The 18,322-nt window shown below is 33.9% G+C and overlaps 1 protein-coding gene across 1 annotated transcript in view; it reads left to right on the top strand.

Annotated features, from left to right (window-relative positions):
- The window catches only part of CSMD1 (CUB and Sushi multiple domains 1), a gene marked incomplete at its 5' end in the record, with an annotated part of 1,188,747 nt that overhangs the window by 1,093,855 nt on the left and 76,570 nt on the right, over positions 1–18,322 (top strand). Inside the window, 5 exons of the mRNA XM_081942958.1 lie at positions 463–543; positions 2,688–2,801; positions 6,009–6,197; positions 7,677–7,823; positions 16,448–16,636. Coding sequence (XP_081799084.1) covers positions 463–543; positions 2,688–2,801; positions 6,009–6,197; positions 7,677–7,823; positions 16,448–16,636 — 720 coding nt within the window. The remainder of the gene's footprint in view (positions 1–462; positions 544–2,687; positions 2,802–6,008; positions 6,198–7,676; positions 7,824–16,447; positions 16,637–18,322) is intronic.

Below are 18,322 nucleotides of genomic sequence, written 5' to 3'. Positions count from 1 at the left end.
CATTTTCATTTTCTCAAAGACTTATTTTTGAGAAAGGACACTAATGGTAAGGAAAGTAGATGATATCTTTGGCTACATTGAAAAGGCAAGAAATTAATGAAGGAGAGTGTGTATTGGCATATGTACATTTCTATACATGCACTTAAATATTCTCAATAAGAAATTAAAGTTAAACAAAATATTTACTTTTAATTTGTACAAAGGTAAGCATATATGGACACTATAATGTAATCCCAATATTCCACATGGGAATACAGACCCATATGATCAGTAGCTGTAAATAATACATCTTTCACATATTTTTTCACTATTGCCTATTTTTTTACAGATGCCTATTTGCCACCTGTGTTATAATATGTATACATCATTGCACCTTTTCCTCAAATATTGTTAGTTGGCATTCACCTTATAGTGAAATTTATCTTTAAACCTTTACTAATCTAGTTTTCATTGATTCCATAGCATATCAGCTTAAGAAGTGTCAATCTCCTCCAGCAGTTCCTCATGCTGAATTGCTTGCTGAAGATGATGATTTCGAAATAGGTAAAAGTGTCTATATTACCCCGTGTACATACTTATTGCCAGCTCAGGCTGCTACTTAATTGATATTATTAGTACATTTCAAATGAACTAATTATTCATTATTCCCTGAATAATTCCCTTCATTATTCCCTTCATTATTTCCCTGAAAATTGTAATTATTATTAAATGCTGGAAGATGGGTGGTTTATTTGTATTCACCTAAGTATACTTTGATGAAAGCACTCCAGTTTTTTTTTTAAAGAATGCTTAATGTTTTAAACATTAAATTTCTTAAAATGAAACTTAGTAAATTTATACTCATTATCTTTTTCCCCCCAATCTTTATATCTATTGTATTCCACTCAGAGCTTTTTCAGCATAGAGCAATGTAGAAATACCAGTGTTAAATAATCAATCAAAAGCGACAACCACTGAGGCTACAGGTGTAAATACTGTATATAGTACATTTATGTTGTTTGATTATTTCCAATACAACTGTATTACACGAGTGTTATTTCGCTCATGGTGACATATTTTTCATTTTAAAAAGTGACTCCAAATTCCAGTTCTCCTGGTAGTGTGGGGCATATTGGCTGGGAAAAAAATCGTAAGATTGGAAATCACACTCGAGATACAGAGAAAATGTTATAAGAAAACAAGGGATGTGTATATAATAAGTTCTTTCATAAAACAAATGCATTTCAGTGGGAAAATTGTAACTAAAAAGCAGAAGTTAGCAATCATTCCAGCATGTTTACAAGATATTCCTTTAATTAAAAGTCTAGAAATTAAAACTGTGTGAATGATGAAATACTAAATGTGCATATATAAGTTTTGCTGAAAACACCTTGTTAAAGGCGGATGAATGTAGTCCTGCATAAACATATTTCAGATTTAAGTGCATGTTAAAATTATATTAAAATCCCATTGAATTTAACAAAAAAAAAGTTGCATGATATTCAGGAGAAAGCTGAGCCCTTTGTTTCTAGTGGAAACAAATTGAATATGTTACAGGTAGTCCTCAACATATGACTATAATGGGCCCTGTCCATTATGGTCATATGTTGTAAACGTCCAAAAATCTCAGTTTTGTCAAAAACTGAAAGTAAAGGTGGGAATGATGACAGGAAATCCCAAGACTTTAGGAATCTGAGTTGATCTAGCCATACAGCTACAAAGAAAAACCAAAACTGCACTCCCCAGTCTGATCCTGAGGGAATACTGTAATCTGATGCCTTTCCTACCTTGAGGTAATTAATTAATTTATATATTTCTGAAAAAAAATAGACAGAATTTTAGACAGATGTGAAAATGATACTTTACTTTTCTAAACTGAAAGAATGGAATTATTCTTTCAGTTTAGAAGAGGATGAGAGAATTTTCCATATCACATTTTAGTAAAAAATACCAATTAAGTTATCAGCCTTATTATACCTGTATGCCATGTAGCATTCCCTGATCATGTTTAAGCCACTAGTAATTTTTAAAATACATTTTGGCCATATGCTGCAAGCACAATCGAAGTCCAGTTTTAATGCAGGCATGGTCTCAAGCTAAGATAGCAAGTCTGTATTCTAGTCCACAAAGACATACATGTGCATTGGCACACATTTTTATACAACTAAAGAAGAAAATGTAGAGTATGAATGGATGAAGTTGCTCAGATAGCTACATTATTCTGTTTAATTAGAGAACAGACAACATGTTTATTGCTGACTGGGAAATCCTTTATAGACCTTTTATGTAAAAACAACAACAACAAAGAACATGATCTATGGTTTTGACAATTATATAGAATAAATTATAGAAAGAAGAAAGTCATGATGTAAACTTAGAAAAAGAGGTTAGTCTAGAATTGTACTTATAACTGCTGTAAAGAAAATAAGAAGTTACGTCTTTATATCTTTTTTCTTTCTTTTCTATTTTTCATCTACCTTTTTTATGCACTTTAGCTTTCTCTTTTATTTCTTCATTTTTCTTTTTTCCTTTTGATTCTATTTTGGTTTGTATTATTTTTTACACATTTTTTAAACTTTCCATATGATTTTATATATATAATTTGATGTGTGGATCTGGTTGAAGCAATGCTAGAAAGATATGGAATATATTGCTGTAATCTATATTTCAATATGTTTCAATTCACCTTTCTTTTTAAATTATTCCAGGAGACTTTGCCAAATACAAGTGTCACCCAGGCTACACTTTGGTTGGAAATGATATGACATTCTGTAAGTTAAAAGACCAACTTCAGTTTGAGGGCTCTCCCCCAGTTTGTGAAGGTATGTATGCAATAATTATACCGTATAGAGTAGGGGTGTCAAACTTGATTTCATTGCGGGCCGCATCAGGGTTGTGTTTGATCTTGGGGGCCCAGGGTAGGCATGGCCAGTTCGACATCACTCATGTCAGGGGTGGCTGTGGAGGCCCGAGCGCTCTGCCAGAGAAAGTGGGCTCCTGACCTTTGTTTTTGGCTGTGACAGCCTCTTGCAACCCTCTGCCAGCGAAAACGAGCTCCATTATCCTGGCAGAGGCACTATAGGCTGTGTCCAGGGTGGCCTGTGGGCCAGATCTAAATACCCTGTCGGCCGGATTTGGCCCCCGGGCCTTGATTTTGACACTTCTGGTAAAGAGAGATTGTGATTAAAAGGTTTTCACATATTGTATTCAAAATTTTAAATTTGCTTTAAATCAAGAATGTGATAATTAAGAAATATATTGAACATGTATTGAAATGGGTTCTCAGTATAAAAACTTTATTTTTGTTTTCAGAGATTTGCTATTTGAAACAAATTATTTCTATATCTTGTTTTACACTTCATTATTCATGGACGAGTAGACATTTCAATACAATATATGTTTCTTTGTCAGAGTTTTTAACAGAGTTATGTTTTAAGAACATGTAATCAAAACAATTTAAATAGTTTTCCCTCTGTGATTTCTATCAATATCTGTACATGGGTAACAGCAATATGCTATTTAAAAAAACAAACAGGGAATTGTTTTAGCTCTGAAGGAAGAAAAATGGAAGGATTTCAGAATAAATATAAGTAAGAATAGAATCCTGTTATCACAGAACGTTGCACAAAATGTCAGAACCAAAATAACGAGAAGAATATTTTATCAATAGATATTGTGCCCTATATAAGATGAAGTGGGAGGCAGCAATTCAGGTGACAAAACATAGAATCAATTGCATTTCAGATTTACATGAAAAGCACAATAAATCTGTCTTTTTATTGGAAATTCTAGAACCATGCTGTAATACTTTCAATGTAAGTGCCAGACTTCCATATGTGCAAAGAAGCTGTTAGATTCTTGGCATACTGGCATATTATATGAGTTTAAGATAGTGTTTTCTTCTATTGATTAGAGAAACAGGTAGCTTTTTCCGTCTTAAGTTTTATTAAAAGTAAGAATCGTCTACTTATGCTTACTGTTAACAGTTATATCCACCTTGGGCCCTTACTCCTTATTTGAGTTTCTATGTGTAGAGGGCAACCGTTTCTAGGAAACAGCTTTTTATGTTCATGAAAGTTGCCCACATAATCATTATTCTGAATTATCAATCATAATTTTGTCTATGCATAAATGAAATTCTTATAGATGGCCACCTATTCATGGAGGATGATATGTGTGGGGGTGGAGAAGGTTGTTCATTCCTTCTCTTCCTTCTAAATGCAAGTAGATTAGATCCACTTTTAATAAGATTAAAGATGGTTTATATGACATAAAGAAGGTGGCCAGTGTGATAAGAATTTCAAGTCAGAACTCTGAAGGTTTAAATATCACTGCATTCAAACAACTAAAAATTGCCAGAAAACTAAATATTCCATAAACACTAAATATTCTATTTGAATAGTAGCAACTATAGAAATAATGGGACAAAAATCACAAATTTTCTTTTGGGTAATTATAATAGAATTATAATTTAATACTAGTACTTAAACTCATTTGCTTTGTTGTTCACAATTCTGAAGTGTAGGGAATCCCTTATTTAGCAGCCATTTGCTGTAACAGTGATGATGAAAAAGTAAATTTACAACCACTCCTTGCATTTATGACATTCACAGATCTGTAAAGCCTCTGAAAATAGAAGTAAAATCATAAGGACCATCACAACCACTTTGCTTGATGACCGAGTTGCCAAGTCTTACTATGGTTGCTAAAGGAGAACTACATTTATCTAGGAAATATCTGCTTAAAACAATTTTTATAGTTGTATATAAACACTGACCTCCAAACCTTTCAGCAAACTGAGCTATTGTGAGAAAGGTCATTTTGGCCGATGGGGCTTTAAATAAAGTCAATATACTTCTTCGTGTTATCACCAATATTCACTACACATTTCTGCCAATGATTGACAACTTTCTTAAAGCCAAAGTCCAAACTATTTTTCTTCAATCAGTCTAAACGGTTCCTTCACTTTGTCCTTTGAGTCAAACAAGTGTCCATGCAAGTTTTTCTTCAATCTGGGGAAAGGGTGGAAGTTACATGGGCCAAATCCAGACTATATAGTGGATGTGGGACATGGAAAGATCCAACTTTGCATTTGCTTTGAGGACTTGAAAAGAAAATACAGTATATTCTTACTGTGATGGATTCAAATGCCACAATGTGTCCACTATACTGAAATCTACCTACCCTTTAAGCATATTCCAAAGTGTGATCTGAATCTGAATTTACCTGAAAGTCAATCAATAGATCTAAATTTCTATTAAAATCATAATAATATAATCCATACATAAAATAAAAATCATCAGTGGTAAACTTGATTTATCTTTAGTAGGATAATTGTAAATAATAAAACTATTCAGTTGGGCAATAATCTAATCGCTAAAATTAACAAAAAAACAACATCTCCAGTATCAATTTTCCTTATCTGCAATCAAATTAGAAGACATCTTAAAGCAAATTATAACTCTCTTTGCAAGTTTGGAATTTGTGCATGTCTTCTTTCTTCAGTTATCTTGTTAAACATTGTCATTATAGTATAAATATGAAATATGAACCAAGAATCTATAGCATTGTGATATTCTTCTGGGAATGGTGTAGTGAGACCTAACAGCTTCTAGGGGGCTAAGCAAATACAGGTGATGTTATGATAAATTTACCTAGCATTTTTTGTTTCAGGACAATTTCTTTATTCATTATATTACTGAAAATAGATTCAAGCTAAATAGATTCGAGTAAATATTATTCAAGAGGGACATTCCTTTAATTTTAGTTCACCATCAAGGTAAAGGTAGTTTATGTATTCAGATCTAGTTTCTAAAGCATGCAGGGTTTTATGAAAGTAACATCTGTTGTAATATAAGTTGTTTTGAGGAGAAAATCTGCATTTTTATTGATTTTGCTTCAATAAGCAATAAATTTTAAAACTAGATTGAACATCTTTCTTCATATTTATGAAAAAGTGGCAATTTAAGAAAGTAAACTCCTTTATTTCCCCTTCCTCCTATTTTTCCTGTCTCCCCTGTATTTTATAGCACAGTGCCCAGCAAATGAAATTCATACAGAGTCATCTGGTGTAATCCTTAGTCCAGGCTTTCCAGGAACCTATCTCAATTCACAAACTTGTGCCTGGACTCTTAAAGTTGAACCAAATTATAACATCACTGTTTTTGTAGAATCGTTTCAAAGTGAAAAGCAATTTGATGAACTGGAAATCTTTGATGGTGAGATTCTGTTTTTATTTGTTGGTTCAGTAATGTGGAAGGAATTAAAGTTCATATGGGCCTCATTATTCACAGTCTCCTTATCTACAATTTCACATATCTAAGTTTGGAAAATAAAAAAAACAGACTTTGGTATCCAAGAGGTAGCTTCAGATTTTGTCTCTTTTCCCCCCAAAGCAATAAATTTTAGTCAGCTTTTTGCACCTCAGTAATTATTTTCATGGCCTTGTTGGACATAATCTCATTTTCCAGATAGATAAAATAGAACTTTTGCCGCAACAAGGTCCACCTCTAATATTAAATTGGGTATTTTGGTATTTATAAAAATTGATCTATATCTTTTAATTTTAATCAAAGTATCCAAAAGGGATTCATTGGTGACAGTGAAGCACTCTTTCTTGAAGCATTACTGTACATCTTTTGGAAGATTTCAGCATATCTTTCAAAGTCGTCCCCAGCTGTCTATAGATGTGTATACATAGAGTGTTGGTTTCCTTCTCTGGCAGTCCCAATAGCATGTTGGTTCTACACGCACACACACACACACACACACACACACACACACACCTCACACTCTTACTTTGAAGCAGCTGTGGAACACATCCAAGGGGAACATCTGCTTTTGTGCTTCAAGGAAAAATGTTTGATCACACTAATCTGGAGTCTAAATGTGTTACACTTCCTTAATAGATTTATTTCCATCACTCCTGAAGAAATGTGATTTCTTGTTGTTGATTATTTTCAGCCTTTGAAAAATGTTTCTTTTCAAACAAACAAGCCCAATGCTTCTTATCCTTATTTAGTCATTCAGCATTGACTAATAACCCAATTGTCTACTTACCATTTTAGTTTTTTTTAATGTTTGGGTTTTCTCTTGTTTGAATTTGTTTTGAAATAATGGCCTCTACTTGTACTGAACAGGTTGTTATCCCCATGAAACCTGCCCCCCCCCCCGCCCAATATGATATAGGGGAAAGGTTTCAAGCATGTTCCACCCTGCTTCTATTTAATCTTTCTCCAGTTCTTTCCAAAACAAACCTGTGTATTTACTGTTACTTTTGTTAAAATCAAAAGGTCTAAGATTTTCCTACCTTCTTTCTTTTAACAAATATTCCCTTCCTATTAAGAGCAATTTACTGATTTACTGATCCAAGTTTCAAATCATAAGGAACCCTGTTTTTAACAGATTTTGATCACTTGGTATCTATTAAAAAGAACAATTACTAATGCTTTAGGCCACTTTATCATAGAATTTGATGACAAGTCTGTTTTCTAATGCATGCAAATAATGCACTGCATCCAATTTTCAAATTAGTCAAAATGGCACTAATTACATGAGTCCAAACTGGAATTAAGACCCCATTTTAATTTGACAAGCACTGGGAAAAAGTGTTATTACAATAATTATTATTTCAAGGCATTTCCAATAACAATAAGGTATGTGACCGGATTATTAACATTTTGATATATTTTGTGCAGGTTCTTCTGGACAAAGCCCTATGTTGGTTGCCTTGAGTGGAAATCATACTGGGCAACTTAATTATACCAGCAAATCCAATCAGTTGTACCTGCGTTGGTCAACTGACCACGCAACCACTAAAAAAGGATTCAAGATACGTTATTCAGGTTAGTAGTAAATTTAGCATTAAAGTCCTGCTTATAATGTACTCATCAAAAAGAGAAGATTTATAAGAATGTTCAGAGATCCCATACCAATAAATAGCAAATACGTCTTGCAAAATTCTCTAGGGTTTCACTACCTGATGTCTACTTAATTAGTAGAGCTACTGATAAACTGATTTCTAGTAAGCCTATCCAGAGCTTTGCCAGTTAGAACAGATAATACTGGGCTGAAATAACCAATTATCTTATTTAAAATTATTTGTCCCTGCGTTAATTTCCTCCTGTTCAATATTTTAATATTTTAATTTTATTGTATACACATATGTCTAAATTTTATAATATATAATAATAATATTAAATACTGTTTTAATATTTAAATGAAATATATATGTAATGCACAAATACCTACGTATACATATATAATAGTTGAACTTGCAACTTTTTAAATCAAAAGTTCTCATTATATTTCTAGGTTTTGATTTTTAAATATTTTGATATTTCTGCTACTGTCTATCTTTCACTGCGCTCAGGAATTTCAAATATTTGTTGGTTCCAAGTGATAGCTCTCACAATAATGAAATGTTTCGCCTGTATTTAATACTTATCATTTTTTTATGAAAAAGCTGAAGCAAAATGTTTGGAGTGGTTTAACCTAGCTAGTCAAAGACAGATGGAGAAACATTTCCCAAAAGTTTTCAAGAGACAAGGAAGCTTACATTTGTAATTACTTTTGTTCACATTTTAAAAATGATTGTAGCTTGTTCATGGGATACATTTTCTGGATTGGAGTACTATGGAAATGTTATTGTTTTCTGAGAGAAAGATATATATATATATATATGTATGTATTAGTGTTACAACCCCTGGTATGCCTAAATATGGGAGGAAGGTCACTACTCCCTCTTTCTGTCCTTCGGCTTCATCACAGAAGACCATGCAGGCAGAAAACCATATTTTTATTTTTAATGTTGCCTTTTATATTTGTGTTATATTTGTACTGATAAATAAATAAAGGGAGACTAGTATAGATCTATTTCGAGCTAATTAGCTCGAAATAGATCTATACTAGTCTCCCTTTATTTATTTATCAGTACAAATATAACACACACACACACACACACACACACACATATAGATAGATAGATAGATAGATAGATAGATAGATAGATAGATAGATAGATGATAGATAGACAGACAGACAGACAGACAGACAGACAGACAGACAGAGACAGAGATGGGGAAGGGAGAGGAGGGAGAGTGGGGGAGAGAGAATACTTCACAGGACACCCTGAACAAACAAAAAACAATATAACCAAAACTCTTGTACACCACTGCAGGGAATGAAGGGAGCTGTGAAAACTTGAAATGTATTCCACTATTGTAACTGACTCTATGTGAATGCCTGGAGATCATTACTCCTTGATTATTTTAATTTTCTACTGTGCCAATATTTTATATGATGTGTTATTTCTATATGGAAATGTGGTTACCAATGGAGCCAGAAAATCAACAACCAGAAAATGTACATTTGGATGATTGATGATTTTCAAAGAGACTGCTCCCCTTTCTACTCTTGTGAACTCTTTTTCACTGCCAGATTTTGAAGCATTTGTATGGTTCCTTTCTCCTATTTTTAACCTACATAAAACATATTCAGATGTGCATTCCTTGCAGAGAACACATTCCTATGTCAATTAAAAATGTTACAAAAGAAAGATGATCCCAGTAATTTAGGGTTATGAATTAAATCTGATATTCAGTACCAACAACGTTTTGTAGTCTACCAAAATGGTTTCCGTTGAAGGGGGCTAAATCTGAAAGGAAATCATTATTTAGAGATAAAACCTAAGGGCAGGGTATTGAATAATTACATCGCCAAAATTGCATGTCTCTGTGGGGGGATGAAAAAGGAACCAACTTATAAAATAAACAGCATTTCATCATGCAAACTTCTGACATCATGATCCAAGTGGACACAAATGCATGTTTCATCTTCTTTTAGACTTACTTTGTTCCAAATGCCTATGTACTATAGAAATGTAATAAATATATTTACTTTCTACTTTTCTATGTTGTAAAAATAATTTTCAGGTTTTAGAATGACCCCGCAAAGGAAAAAGTATTTGAAATCAGTGCCATATAACAATGGGTTTATTTTAAGTGACATTTATTTCCCATCTAGAAATATGTTTAATAACAATAGATAGACAAGTAGAGATAGTTAGATAGATGATAGATAGATGATAGATAGATAGATAGATAGATAGATAGATAGATGATAGACAGACAGACAGACAGACAGACAGACAGAAGTGTGAACATCTTAGCATAATGCTACTTTTTATTTTAAAAGTGGGCAAAATTTCACTTCAATTAATGAAAAGGAAACAATTTTCTCCACAGTGCAACTTAGAAAATTCAATAGTACTTTATGAAAAAGATACCTTTTTTATATGAAAGCATACTAACTGAAAGCTAATTACAATATTTTTGTTTGTATGTGGTTTACTGCATCCAAAGAAAATTGCAGACTGTCTCAATGGATTGCAAATGAAAAGGGGGAAAATATCACAAACAAGATTATCAGTATTGTTTGTCTGACTATCTTTGTTAGTGTTGCTGAAAAAATAGCAAGCTAAATATCTCCAACAGGTTACTTTGTATACACTGCTCTAATTTTTAGCTGTAATAAGCTCTAACAAAGAAGAGTTATGTAAGTGGCTTAATATAAATATATACTGTATATGTTGCATAGATTTTGGTCCTGAAATGGATTGTTTGTATGTCAGATTCAGAAGATTTCATTTCTGTCTCCCTATCCAAGGTGTCACTTTGGATATCATGATAGGCAGCGTATAAGTTGAATGAATGAATGAATGAATGAATGAATGAATGAATGAATGAATGATAGGCAGTATCATTGATAGATTTATTTTCTTTCCAGAATTACTTTACAATTCTAATCTTAAGTGTAATTTTGACTGGTTATTCTACTGGAAAAGATATATTATCAGAATGATTCTGATTTTATATTTATAAACAAGTACAGGTAAATTGAGATGGTAATCCTAAAAATGGCATATATCCTGAGCTTCCTTTTTTCTGTAGTCACCTGTCCCATGCCAGGGATGCCTAGCGAGACAAGGCACCCCTCTCTGTTTTCTAAATTGGCATGATGTTGACCTTCACAAAGCACAAGAGGAAAAACACTATTCTGAAAATGAAAAAAAAAAAAGATTTTCATTGTATAGTTATCTTGACCAAGGATTAGTTAAAAAGTATAAAATGTTCCTATGGATGTTGAAAATTTGGAAAAGACATATGGAGCACTGTTAATTCCAAACTGCAAGTGAATAACTTTTTAGGATACAAATACCTAACTGTTTGCATAAGGCAAGCAACTCAGTAGTATAGCACAGCTTAAACTTTCTCCTGTTTCACAAACAGCATGACCTGAAAAGCTGCATAGTTCTCTTCATGTCATGTAAGTTTTACATCAGATGCAGGAGAGACAGCAGGAGAAAGAAATAACAGCGAGCAGCAGGGTAAGCAATTGGGCTTGAATCTTAATAAGGAAAGTCAATAGCATAAAAAATGGGAAAGGAAATGGGGGGCCCAGAAAAGCTATTGATGCTATGGCAGCTGTGATGGAGCCAGCAGGCCACCACATAACTATCAGCCTATTGGAATGATTTACTGCCTCCCTGCTTTCCTTCTTGTTTTGACAAACGTGACTTTGCACAAGGTTTGGCAAATAGCATATGTCCAGAATATTGTGTGGATTTTGTTGAAGTGATCAATGACAGAAAGAAAGGAAGAAAGAAAGAAAACTGTATCTAGTAACAGTCAGGTGAACCTTTCTGGATACAGTTGTAATGGTGTGCAGGAATGATCTTGAGAAACAGTAGGATGAGACTAGATGTCCGTTAGATACGAGGCAGCTCAGCTAGGACTGAAGACGGACTGGGTCCATGGAAAACATCTGAGAAGGGATCCTCCCTAGTTTCTTGGACTGCAAGGGCAAAGGGGGAGAGTCTTGCAAGATTCTGTTCATGTGACCCTATAACAAGCTTAGAGCTAATACTTCGAGGCATTTTCAGTGTGGTACCTTACGAGGTTGACAAAAATGCACCTGGATCATTTAAAAAAAATAGTGAGGATACCTTTAAATGAGAGTGGACTCCTGGCAACTGACTGGACTAGTTGGCAAGATTTGCAGAAGTAGCTTCTGCATTGGCCTAAGAAGGAGGCATTGGCAACATTTGCACAAGTGGCTTGTTGATGCCTTCTTCCTTGGCTAAAAGAATCAGTGGCCCAAAGTTCCCCCTCTGATTTTGTGCCTAGGGCAGGAATAGAACTCACAGTATGCTGGTTTCTAGTCTGGTAACTTTCTGATGGACTAAATAGATTAAAACTAGGATCAGTATGTTAGTTTTACAGTTATAACTATTCAGGTGCAAAGCCTGAAACAGAATGACTAAATTTCTGAAGCTGTGACTCTTCTAAACCAGGGCTGTCAAACTCTCACGCCCATGCCTGGTTTAGCGAAGGGGAAAAAGTCCCAATACGTCACGTGACACCGTCGTGACGATGTGAGTTTGACACCCCTGTTCTAAACATTTTAGCTCTTTAGGTTTTAATCAAGAAGGTTTCAGTAGCATTGAGAGCCACTTGATTCACTTCCTCCCACCATACTGTCCCAAACCACTTCAAGGAGATATTTATATGCCATAAACAACATTTTTACTTCCATATTTTATGTTTGAACACCATTTTACCATTACATTTTCACTCAGATCTTCACTCACGTTCTTATGTATTTTCAGAAATTTGTTAGAAAACACTTTTGCAAATACAGATGGACTGCATGTGTTCTAAGGACTTCTGTCAGCTAGGTGAAGGGAAGAATGAGCAATGGAGAAGGGGAAGATAAATATCAGGTTTCTAAGCATTCTGTGATGACCTTCCCAGTTGTATAGATGGAAATATATCAGGTTTCTCAACAGTAACCTGGGGGAAAGAAATGAAATATGAATGTTCACACTGAAAGCAAAAAAGGAACAGCAAAATAGGCTATTTTCCATTGACCCAATGTCCCATTTAGGAAGTAGGATTATTGCTCACCTAGCTCTGTTATTGAACTATACAATTTTTCACAGGAGTTTTTCACAGCAGTACCTGGAGATGTTGATATGGAAACAAAAAAACTTTCTTTAGAGAAAGCACTGTTTATCGTGCAGCTATGAATCTTCCAGTGGGTTTATTCAGGACTACTTGGATCTTTTTTCGCATCTCCAAATTAATTTTATAAGCCATCTACAATCACAGAAGTGAGATGGAAGGCAATATAAATTTACAGCTAAATTTACAATTAAAATAAATAAAATCATAAATAAATAGCTACTCAATACATATTCAGAATTAATGATTGTAGAAAACAGTGGCTCCCAACTAATTTTCTAATATCAATCTTTTATTATTGAGAAGATATAATAATAGGAGAAAATATTTGTACCTTAGACTTAAACTGGAAGGGTTTTGGGGGCTCTCTCAATCTGGTTGTTACTTGCAGGTGTTTCATTACCACCCTAGATAACATCATCAGTGCACTGAGAAGTTGTGTTTGAAAAATATGTTGACAATGCCTGGTGTTAAATCTTTAAAGCCAAAGGCAAGAGAGCAGGATTTCTTATGGTCAGAGATATATGCCAAGTAACCCCTGTAGCATTTTACTGAAGCAAACAATTTTATTCAGATTTTGAATAATGTTATTACAGTATTCAAATACTTGAATACTTTAGGATTGAATGTTTATTGGCATAAAATGTCTTTTCTGTCTTAAATACACAATGTTAGATTTATGCATGGATGCTTTTATAACATAATGCTATGTATGTTTTCTAACAGATGTATTCCTCTACATATAGTAACTGTTAATTCTAAATAAAAATACGTAGAATTTCAATCTAAATTCAAATGCAGCATTTCCATAATAAATATCTGTGCATAGAAATAGCAACCCCAGAAAAACGTAAAGAAAAATTACCAATCTAAATGATATCACCTTGACTGAAAATGTGACCATGCAACTGGTAGTAAGTGACATGAAAAGCTAATGTGGAAAATAAGAGAGGTTTTTAGTTTTCCGCTGGGTTGTTTACACTTTCTCTGGCAGCTTTTCTATAGAGATAGTGTCACTTCATTATTCAGGTAGTTACTGATTATTTTTTAGAACAGGCTTTTTCATATAAAAAATATGAAATGAGGAAAATTGGAAATGCCATTAACGCTTTGACAAAATTGTCAGATAAGAAAATTAGAATTATTAGCAGAAGGGGGTCATCCACAATTTTCTTATTGAGAGATAAGTTTATTATGGTTTTTTTTTTTAAGGTTCCTATCTTTTCAGTGCAAATGACTGAAAAGAAGCATATGATTAATGATTACTAAGAATAAGTAAAGAGAAGAGAAAAGCTCAAACAACTCTGATGATAAATAGACTGAAATTAAAGTGGGCTCCTACAGCACTTCATTATTCATGGCAGCACTGATAAACCCCTACTAACGCTATATGCTAATAGTACAGTAAGAATCTTTTACAAAGAGACATCTTTGCTTTCTAAAGTTATAAATATTATTATTTCCTGCATAATATTTTAATAGATTCATTTTATCTCCACTCACCTGCAAGGTGGAAAGCCAAAGGTGTGCATTAGGTGTTCCTTAAGGTCATACATGAATGTGTTTATTTGTTTAAGAAAATATGGCTCTGTGTGTGTAGAAAACAGAAATTTTGGCAGAACTGATAGCAGTCATTCATTAGATAGTTTTCCAATTTTCTCATTTTCTAGTCATTTTTTTTAAAAGGCAATGGTCCTCTTTAAAGGACATGGGAACATCTTATATTTTATTCATTAAGCCTCCTTTTTCTTTCCCATTGTCTTCTTTCCTGTGCATACACAAATATTCCTGACTTCCATATTATATTTGGATGTCTTATACAATTTTGTTGTGAGAGGGGAAAGGAACTGAAACTGAGCAATATCTTGAGTTGAATTTGACATTCTAAATATGTTCCCCTTGCATTTACAGAAGAGGTAACTAAAGCATTTGTTTGCATTACCAGTTATAGCCCTGTCTGGTGCGGAAGCCCTGGTGACATTACTTCATGCCTTAATCAGCATGAGGATGGTCAACTAGTGCACTCAATCAGGCTGCCTTTGGAGACAAACGGGAAGCTGTAGCTGATGCAAAATTCAGCAGGAAAATTATGATGGGGGACAATCCTTCCAGTGTAGAATAACATCTAAAGTAGAGCTGTTATGTGGCTAATACTTCCAATTCAGAGTGCTTTTAACCTCCAAAGCTCTATATTGCACATTTCTGGAATACCTCAGGCAACACCTTGCCAGAACTGAGTTGGTTGGTTGGCATGGTCATTGAGAGAATTGTTGAAAGCCTCCCTCTTTCCCTACCACAAATTAAACAGTGTGTGGATATGAAGAGTGTGAAAAAGGAGAGGTGGAGGGGAGAGGGTTAGGCTATCAAGCGATTGGGTCCTTCTGACTATCTTTCTAAGTTCATCAAAGTCTGAAGTCAATTCTGAAGTCAATTATTGACATACGACTACAGATTCTCCTCCCTGTACTGTCTGAAAATCTGATAAGTTCACTGGGGTCCCAGTTACCTTTATTTCATCAACAATTTTCTCTAAATTTGTGAGGATTAGATTCAGGGTAGCAGTCTTGAGGACATATGTCAGATAATATTTGACCAGATTTTAGATTACTGGCTTATATTTGGAAAGTATTGCTTTATACTAGACTAAAAAAGTGTTCCAAGAATATGCTGCTGATTCTGCTGGATTTTGTGATATGTTTTCATACTATGATATATATTAATTATATTTGTGTGCTTTTAATTTCTTATGTCTTATATTACATTTGTAAGTTTTCTTGAGACACCAGTGTCCTCATATTCAGCTTTTCCACAAAAAGTTTGCTATAATTCATCAAAAGTCTTAATTTGGAATAGATTAGTGCATTTATTGCTTAATCAGCCACAAAGTTCAAACTTTGACTATGAGTTATTTAATTAATTACTTATTAAACATTTTACTTTAAAGGGAAATAAATTACAATCAATTTTTTGAAAATGTATATCTTCTGCCTGTGTAGTAAACATGGTGCAAACGAATATAGTGTAGTGGTTTATTCAGTACAACAATTGGGAAACAACTCATAGATCTAATATTCCCTCAATATAGAATGAGACTTTATAGTGGGAAAAAGCACTCCAGGACTACCCCAATACAGAGTGTGCATATCATCTGATTAATGTCATCAAGACGTTTTACACGCAAGGATTTTAACAGCTTTAATATTTCCCTAAACAAATTTGTAATTAAAATTTAAAATTTAATAGTGGATTGAAATGTGTCTTGTCTGAAAGATACATTTCTTAAATAAAAAAAAAATTCAGGTTTTAATCTCTAGACTGGAAATATAAGTGATGAGATTAGTATCATTCTTTAAGTGGCTTTGAAGGAAATTTAGATTTTAGAAGAGTTGTCTTCTGTCTTTTTGGTAACATATTGCTTTTAATTTTATTACTTTGATCCTGTATAGCTCCATACTGTGGCTTAAATCATCTTGTGAAGAATGGTGGAATTGTAAATAAAACCAAGGGCACAGTTGGCAGTATTATTCGCTATTATTGTAAATCTGGATACAGGATAATTGGTCATAGCAATGCAACTTGCAGACATCACCCAAATGGAATGTATCAGTGGGATTCTCCTCCACCTCTTTGCCAAGGTAAGACTTAACCGTGTGTGTGTGTGTGTGTGTGTGTGTGTGTGTGTGTGTGTGAGAGAGAGAGAGAGAGAGAGAGAGAGAGAGAGAGAGAGAGAGAGAGAGAGAGAGAGAGAGAGAGAGAGAGAGAGAGAGAATGAGAATGAGAATGAGAATGAGAATGAGAATGAATTTTGGCATTTAGGAGCTGACAAATTTCTGTTCCAAGATAATTATGTATTGTACCATTTGAGTTTCTAAGCCAACAGAACACAAAGGGTTCTCTAGGGCATGCTACAAAAAGTATTCAGTTAATATGGCAACTGAAACACTGAAGAAGAAAAAGGGTTGCTTTACCAAATGTTCAAGTCATTATATCATTTCAAAAACATTTCTAATCTTGAGATTTCTGATTATAATATAAAATGAAAAAATATTGCTTGCAAACTGTGCCAACAAATATAATTTCATGAGAAGTAAGATTCCCTGGCAGCAGAAACTAGTGAGAAAAATGGGTCAGGTTCAAAAAACAACAACAAGACACTAAAAGTTGAAGTCCGATTAGGAAAAGCAATGGATACAGTGGGAGGAACCAAAAGGGCTATACTAACAGGTTTAATGAAGATTTGAAAACTGAGGGAACTTATATTGGATGGACTGACCAAACCTCTCTTCAATATCTTTGAGAAATCCAGTGTCCTTGGAGTGTCCTTTGACTGCAGAAGGGCCAATGTTCACCCTATTTTCAAAATGGAAAAAAATAGGACCTATGTAACTCCAAATAAATTTAGGAAGTTTCTACAAATGTCTGTAAAGTGGGTAGTATGTATGCACCTTGAAAACAATGCTGTCATTAGCAAAAGTGATCCTGGATTTGTCAAAAGGAAATTTTGTTGGACTATTTAATTTCTTAATCAGATAACTTTCTTAATAGTTTGCAGTAATGCTGTACACATAATCCATTTTGATTTCAACAAAGCATTCAACAGGGTTTATCATGACTTTCTAATTAGCAACCTATGAAGTTTGAGCTATATTGCATGTCAATCATGTAGATACACAACTAGTTACCAAAAATATGCTCAAAGCATTCTCATTCATCAGTCTGTTGTCAAATATAGCAAACTGAAAAGTGAAGTTGTAGGTTCAGTACTCTTCACTTTTTACTGATGACTTGCATAAAATATAGACTTATCAAATCTATAGATAACACAAAATATTAATTCTAATATTAACAGGACAGAAAGACAGAATATCAGACAGAATTACCAGTCCCAACATTTAAGGATGTCCATATGGTGGTACCACAAAAATGTCCTTCAGCATGGGGGCTTCTTTTGTATGAACCATTATTCCACAAAAAATTCAGTTGCTCCTCCCCAGCTGTTTGTCCGAAAGGCCCTAAAAACATGATTTTGTCAACAGGCCTAGGATTTTTATTATTGGTGGATTTTTTAAATGTAAGCACCCAGGGTCGCCTTGAATTAGTTGGGCAGCTATATAAATTTCTTAAATAAATAATTTCTCAATACATTGGAGAATGAAAATGGAATAAACACTAACAGAAACAAATACAGGTTTACTTAGGCAGTAAAAATCAAAGGAATGGTGGCTTGGAATGGTGGCTTTGGGTGTCAAGAACATGGATGCAGGCCTAGGCAGGACTTAAATGCCGAAGGCCTGGTAGGAGAAGGGCTGCGTTTCAGGAGG

Source organism: Natrix helvetica (genome assembly GCF_964273705.1).
Source record: "Natrix helvetica genome assembly, chromosome: 2".
Classification (NCBI taxonomy): domain Eukaryota; kingdom Metazoa; phylum Chordata; class Lepidosauria; order Squamata; family Natricidae; genus Natrix; species Natrix helvetica.
This window is presented reverse-complemented; position numbering and strand designations above follow the sequence as displayed.